Genomic DNA, 7500 nt, shown 5'->3' on the forward strand with positions numbered 1-7500 from the left:
CAAATGGGCCTTTTTAAGCCTAGACGTGGCCGCAGGGCAGCATGGGCTCGGGTGCAATATGGTGAGGTTTCTACTACACCACCCAAATGAAAAGCTCCTTTATTTCTCTGCCTGCCCCCCCAGCCCCCTCCACTCTCTCCCTCTCTCTCTCTCTCTCTCTTCATCATACACACACGTACACACACAAACAAACACACACACACACACACACACACACACACACACACACACACACACACACACACACACACACACACACACACACACACACACACACACAGTGTACGCAAGCAAGCGTACGCAAGCAAGCGTTCGCAAGCGAGCGTTCGCAAGCGAGCGTTCGCGAGCGCGCGCACACACACACACCTCACCATATCGCTCCACCACACCACACCTCCACATCGTCCAAACACAACCTCAATCTCTCCATCTCCAATTTCTCATGCCCTCTCCCCTTTTCTCTTTTTCTCCCCTCTATGAACATTATAGTGGGGTCATCCATCTCTCATGGTTCTGCTTCATCATACCGAGAGCCCTTGGACAGCTTAAAAAAAAGAAAGAAGAAAGAAAAAGAAAAAATGGAGGGAAGAAAGGAGGGGAGTGGGAGTCGTAAGGCAGTTCCTGTGGAAGTGCTGTAAAAGGACATCCGATACTCACAAAAAAAGAGGGAGAGAAAAAAAAGTTAATTCACAGGGCCCTTTCTGAGCCCCTCTTTTTATTTCAATATCAATCTCTTCCTCATCCCCCCTCTTCTCTACTTCCCTCTCTTCTCCCTACAACCCCTACCCCTTACCCCGTGATCCTTTTCTCAGAAACTTACAGGCTCAGTGCTTTTAAAGCACAGAACCTTTTACTTCTCTCTCTCTCTCTCTCTCCTCATCTCGCGCTCTCTTTGTCCATGTCTCTCTCTCTATATCCATCTCTCTTCGTCCATCTCTCTCTTCGTCCATCTCTCTCTCTCTTCGTCCATCTCTCTCTCTCTCTCTCTCTCTCTCTCTCTCTCTCTCTCTCTCTCTCTCTCTCTCTCTCTCTCTCTCTCTCTCTCTCTCTCTCTCTCTCTCTATATATATATATATATATATATATATCTCCTTGACTCTCTCCTTCATCCATTAAAGTAGGGCACCGGTCGGTGGGACCTGGTGGACTGCCCTTGTGACATCAGCACCTTGGGGACTGGACATAAGGGGCAGGAGGAGCATAAGGGGCATTGGGGACATGGCACAAGCAGACACCTGTCAGCTTAATCAGGGTGGGGTAGAATAGGGGCCTGGTGGGGGATGGTTGGGGTGGGGTGGGGTGGGGTCGTGTCCACGGCAACCAAGAGCATCTTCTCTTCTCTTCTCTTCTCATCTCATCTTCTTTTCTCTGCTGACAGAAAGCTGGAGTGACGCACGCCGAGAGCAGCCACTTAGCACCTCTGTCTATCCATTAGTGTCAGACGAGGAGGAGAGGCAAATGAGACGCAGACAGGAAAGGAGAGAGGGAGGGAGAGAGGGGGTGGGGGGGGGGGGGGAGAGAGAGAGAGGAGAGAGAGAGAGAGAGAGAGAGAGCGCGAGCGAGAGAGAGCGAGAGAGAGGAGAGACATGAGAGAGGAGAGAGAGAGAGAGAGAGAGAGAGAGAGAGAGAGAGAGAGAGAGAGAGAGAGAGGGAGGGAGGGAGGGAGGGAGGGCTCTGAGAGGAGAGAGAGGCTAGGATGATGTCGAAATGGAGATGGAGACAGACAGACAGACAGACAGACAGACAGACAGAGATAGGTTCAGATGTAGAGAGAAATACAGAGGTGGAGAAAGAAAGAAAGAAAGAAAGAAAGAAAGAAAGAAAGAAAGAAAGAAAGAAAGAAAGAAAGAAAGAAAGAAAGAAAGAATGAGAGAAAAAAAGAGTATGGTGGTGGTGGTGGTGGTAAAGGAATGAAATAACGTCTGACTGAAGTCCCATGTGCACACATGAACCCCTGGCCAGTTCAGCAATGTTTAAGAGCGAACAAGACGGGGAATCAAAGAGACGCATTGTAACAAGACAGGAAATGAAAAAATATGGTAAAAGTGGATAGACAGACCAAGAGGAAAGGAGACTGGGAAGGAGTGATGGGGTGAGAGATGGGGGAAGGAGAAAGGATGGGCGGAATGGATTGGATGAATGGATGGCTGAAATGACGTCAGACAGTTAAAGACTTGGCAGGATAACACCACCGGCTGGCCTCGCCAACATTCCATTATTTTACTTTTTGGGGATTTTCTTGCCTTTCATTGGACAGGACAGTTTGAGAGGAGACAGGAAAGTAATGAGAAAGAGAGAGAGGGAGACATAGGGTAAGATCGGGAAATGGCCTCGGGCCGGAACGGGACCGGAATCGGGTCTCCAGCGTTACAGTCAGTGCCTTAGCCCTTTGAGCCACAGCTGGGACCTCACCAATATTCTTGTAATTTCGCTGTGGAGGACAGAGGTCATGGGCCACGTCTTTCAACACGTGACAGAAATTGTAATTATTGTATATTTTATCAATTTTTGGGGGCTTTTATACCTTTATTATTCTGACGCCGCAGTGAGAGACACAGGAAATGAGTGGGGAGAAAGAGATGGGGAAGGATTAGTAAATGACCTCGGGCCAGAATCTAACCGGAGTCCCGAGCGAAATGGTGCAGCACAATAGTCCACTGAGACACTCCACCCCATACCCCATATCACCTCTTTCAACCCCATGTGAATCCTTTTCTGCTGTTTAATGGTAAATTACAAATACTGCCTAATGCTGGTCCCTCACACCATCTTTACAAGTGAGAGAGAGAGGTGTGGGGGTGGGGCAGGAGGGGGATAACAGTACATTAAATCCCCGTCTGACCTTTTCTGTCCCTCCTGAGGGGAGGGAGGGAGGAAGTCAACTGTCCGTGAAATGGCCATTTAGGGTAATTAGCACCTTGGTTAAAACACGATTAATGCCTTCTGTGGATGCTACTAGCAGATGCCATGCTAATATAATATGATATAATGCCCACATTATCATCATCATCATCATCATCATCATCATCACCATCCTCCTCCTCTTACTCCACAGCTGGGAAGATGGAGATGGGCAGTAGCCAATCAGAAGCTCACCTCATGGGTGGTGTTCATGAGATGACAGCCATTGGCTGTGCTTGATGGTTATAAATGACCAGTTTCCCTTTTTTTTCCTACATTGTGTCCCCTCTTGCACTGGGGCTGCAGGTGCGGGCATATATGGTAACGGTATGCCTGTAGATATTTAGATGTGGCCCACTGGACAAGTGTGACATACCGCTACACAAGGGACCCGGGTTTGATTCCGGCCTGAGGTCATTTCCAAATCCTTCCCCATCTCCCTCTTCCCCCATTCATCCATTCATATCCTGCCTCTCTCATTGTCTAGTCTGATTAATCAATGTGTAAAAGCCCAAAAATATCTTTGAAAAAGTTTGCCAGTTGGGAGTCCATCACTGCTTCTCTTCATAAGATTAGAACTGACCACCAGCTAGCTCCTATGAGACCCCCGCAGTTCAGTCACACACCCCGGCCGGCCACCAAGCGAGAGACTTGGGACGGCAGCCAGTCATCTGCCTCCGGCTAATTCCAATATCACCCTTTTTTCCTTCGCTTCTGCCACACCTTCACTTCCAATCTCCCTTCACAGCTTCCCTTCTGCCAGTGTGCAGTAAGCACCAACTGACACTGTTACGAGCTCTGGGCTCTTTTTAACTCTCTTCTCTTACTCGCTCTCTCTCTTTCTGCTGCTTACGTTCTCTTTCATGGTTTCTCTTTGTCTCCTTTGCACTCTCTCTGTTGCTTTCATCTCCACTTCAATCTCTCTCTCTCTGTCTCTCTCTCTCTCTCTCTCTCTCTCTCTCTCTCTCTCTCTCTCTCTCTCTCTCTCTCTCTCTCTCTCTCTCTCTCTCTCTCTCTCTCTCTCTCTCTCTGGTTCCCATTTTCATGCCTGCAGTTTGTTGGGCCATGTCTGGACAGCTCTGCTCTGCTCCCACAGGCGGCCATTTTGGACCAATTTGGCCCATTTTGTCTGTTGCCTGCCACCGGTATCATCTGTATCAGTGCCTTGGAGAAAGCAGGTGGGCAGACGGGTGGGCAAGCAGACATGGGCGGTGGAGAGAGAGGAGAGAGAGGAGAGAGAGGAGGGGCCCGGGCCCCACTGTCTTTTTGACAGACAGCCTAGCGGGGGAAAACACACGCACGCACGAACGCGCACGGACGCACAACATGCCATTGGCAAACAAGGGAGTAAGCTGGAGAGAGAGGAGATGAAACAAGATGAGAGGAGACAAGGAGAGATGGGGATGGGGGCAATGGCAAACATGTGTTGGGAGAGACCCAAACAGTGGCAGCCCCAAAAGAGGAAATGGTAGCGCTAAAAGGAAGAGGAAGAGGAAGAGGAAGAGGAAGAGGAAGAGGAAGAGGAAGAGGAAGCCAAGCCAGTGTCTAACTGGGTGTGGCACCACAAACGATCGATAAAATTGGGACAGATCATAAGGAGCTTTTAGATGCATCCTAGCATCTCTATTAGAGGGTATGTCCGTCCGAAACGCATTCTTTAAATCGGCAAAAACACGATCTTCGCCGCCATTTTTCGCATTACTCTTTTCATATTTGTGCATTTGGATGCATCTTTGTCCGCCTGTCGACTTTTTTCCCACAATCTACATCAAGTACGGTTCCATGCTGCAATCCTATGGCAGACATGGACCTTTAGGAGAAAAGGAGACTAATAGGAGAATAAATGGAGTTCAATGGAAAGTCAAACCCATTTAGGAGAGCGGACTTAATCCCACTTTGTTGCATTGGTGACGCGTGATATCATCAACTCTGTTACCATTGAAAGTCTTTGGTATAGTGTAGTATATTAGGGGTGGGTATTGGCAAAGGGTTCACGATTCGATGCGCATCACGATACACATGCCACGATACGATTCTATCACGATGCATTGCGATTCATGTACTACTGTGATGCATTGCGATATTTACTTCAGTAAATGTGTAAAATACAGCTTATTTGTCAGTTGCTGTGTAGCTTTTTAAAGTCAGTTCATACTATTTAAGCATTCTATCATCTGGGAGAGAGCTTACATCACAACAGAAATATTACCTATTCTCTACTGAACAAAATAACCCGTGGCAAATTGAATTTTATTGTTATCAAATAATCAATTGTCATGAATCCATGCAGTATATTGAGAAAATAAGTATCACGATACCTTGTCATGAATCGATGCATTGTATCGTGAGAGTAAGTATCACGATGCATCGATATGACGATTATTTTGCACACCCCTAGTAGGCCACTACTTGTAGGTGGGCTATATGCATTTAATGCAATACCGGGGGACACAGTACAGAGTAAATGTTCCAGTGTTCGTTCAACACTTCGAGAAGTACCAATGAGTGTTGAATTAACTGTGAAATTTACTGTGCAAATCAACACTGAAAAAAACTTAATCTCATTGAATACCTATATTTGCCATAAATTCATAGGGCATCTCCACATGGTCTTTCAGGGCTTGCCAAATGTAGTGGATGTTTCTGATCACACACGAGCAGTCTGGGTAATCTGAACCACAGTTCTGTCTGAGCTGAGACTTGCGTAACCAAAGATAAGCTTTATTTGAAATTTAAAGTTCATGAAATTACATTGTTTTTGTGTCTTGGATTCCTCCTTTGTTCGCTACATTTAACTTTAAAGCCTCACAGCAGAAGCAGCGTGCTGTAGGTAAAATATTGTGCCATTTAATCTGTACCTAATGAGCTAAAACGTGGCCACCGCTGCGCCTATAATGTTGTGCTGTGCTGTGCTGTGTGTGTGTGTGTGTGTGTGTGTGTGTGTGTGTGTGTGTGTGTGTGTGTGTGTGTGTGTGTGTGTGTGTGTGTGTGTGTGTGTGTGTGTGTGTGTGTGTGTGTGTGTGTGTGTGTACAGTACGTCTTTGTGTGCATTTGTCTAAGTGTGCGTGTGTGTGTGTGTGTGTGAGTGTGTGTGTGTGAGTGTGTGTGTGTGTGTGTGCATGTGTGCAGTAGGCTACATCTTTGTGTGCATTTGTCTAAGTGTGCGTATGTTTGTGTGTGTGTCTGTGTGTAAACTTGCTGCTACTGTGCCGGTAATGATGTGCAGTGTGGGTGTCTCCGTGTGTGTTTGTGCATGTGTGCAAGCCTGCGCGCTGCGCTGCCTGTACTGTATGTGTGTACTGCGGTGCCCTGTGTGCTCATTATTTCTCAGTCCAGCAGCAGCAGCAGCAGCAGCGTGCGGCATGGTAGTGACCGCTCCCACTGACCGAGCCCTGTCCACAGGCTCCTAGTAACGGCTATTATCCCCCTCAATACTCACCGCTGAAATAACACCGCTGCCAATTAACCAAACTACAGAAACTATTGTGTGAAGCGAGCGACTGTGGCAATCCTGCTGGCCGGTGAAACCATAGACTGCCCATTATTGTACACACAGCCTGAACGAGTGAAACCAATCATGGCAAACGGCGGTTGGAATCGATCCGGTCGATGGTATTGATCTTACCAGGCTTGTTCTGGTGAGCTGAGGTGAGGAGAGGTGAGGTGCAATGCGGAGGTGGTGGTGGTGCAAGAAACGTGTGGTGGATGCTAGCAGCTAAATCTCGAAACCCCCAACAGAGTTGAAAGGTGTCACAGCGCTAGTGACAAATACGCGATGTGTTGACTCTAATGATAAAGACAGGATGTGGAAATCCAGTGCAGAGGAGTGCTCATCTGCAGCGCACACCGTTGATGGTTGTCCAACTCACTACTGTGTAGGCAGCAAATATTGTGCAGGCTATATATGAAATATTCTTGTTAAAAATTGTGTAAAATTCGCCGCTGCACTTAGTCTTATTGCGGCTGTTAACCCTTCATTCAAAATTCAACCAGCACGCTCAATATTAGATACACAAAAAGAACGGGTTGGGTCCTTGAGGCAATCTGTTTACCTGTGCATACTGTTCTATGTGTGTGTGCATGTGTTTGTATGTAGTGTGCAAGCCCAATAAAAATATTACCACCCAAAATGGTTAGTAGATGCAGATATTACCAGCCAAACACACCATCACAAATGGGTCAAACTGGCTATTAAGCTGGTCTTTCCTACCTGCCAAACTGAAATTTTAACCGCATTTGGCTGGTGTTCATTTAGAGCCCTGGCTAGTGTGTGTGCCGTGTGTCTGGTGAGGCTGTACCTGGCGATGGTCCAATCGGGCTCGATCTTCTGTATGGTGGGGTCGTCCGTGTAGTTGAACTTCACCTCCGGGTTCCGCAGCTCGGCTGAGTTGATGTCCACCATCACAGGGGTGCCACCGGGGTTCAGTCCAGCTGGCGTCACGCACACAATCTCCCTGGCAGTACGTCTGGAGGAAGCAGAGAACACACACGTGTGTCAGAGATGTACAACATGAAATTGACCTTCAGTACAACGGATACTTTTGCTTAATGTAACTGTAAAAAACATGATTTAAAAAAAAAAAAAAACTTGTCTTTTGC

General features: G+C 47.3%; 1 protein-coding gene across 2 annotated transcripts in view; it reads right to left on the reverse strand.

Moving 5' to 3' along the window:
* plxna1b (plexin A1b) overlaps positions 1-7500 on the reverse strand; it is a 367657-nt gene that overhangs the window by 55292 nt on the left and 304865 nt on the right. For both annotated transcript variants that reach the window (XM_063215125.1, XM_063215124.1), the window contains exon 16: positions 7200-7367. In XM_063215125.1, coding sequence (XP_063071195.1) covers positions 7200-7367 — 168 coding nt within the window. The remainder of the gene's footprint in view (positions 1-7199; positions 7368-7500) is intronic.

The sequence above is a fragment of the Engraulis encrasicolus genome, chromosome 14 (assembly GCF_034702125.1).
Source record: "Engraulis encrasicolus isolate BLACKSEA-1 chromosome 14, IST_EnEncr_1.0, whole genome shotgun sequence".
Classification (NCBI taxonomy): domain Eukaryota; kingdom Metazoa; phylum Chordata; class Actinopteri; order Clupeiformes; family Engraulidae; genus Engraulis; species Engraulis encrasicolus.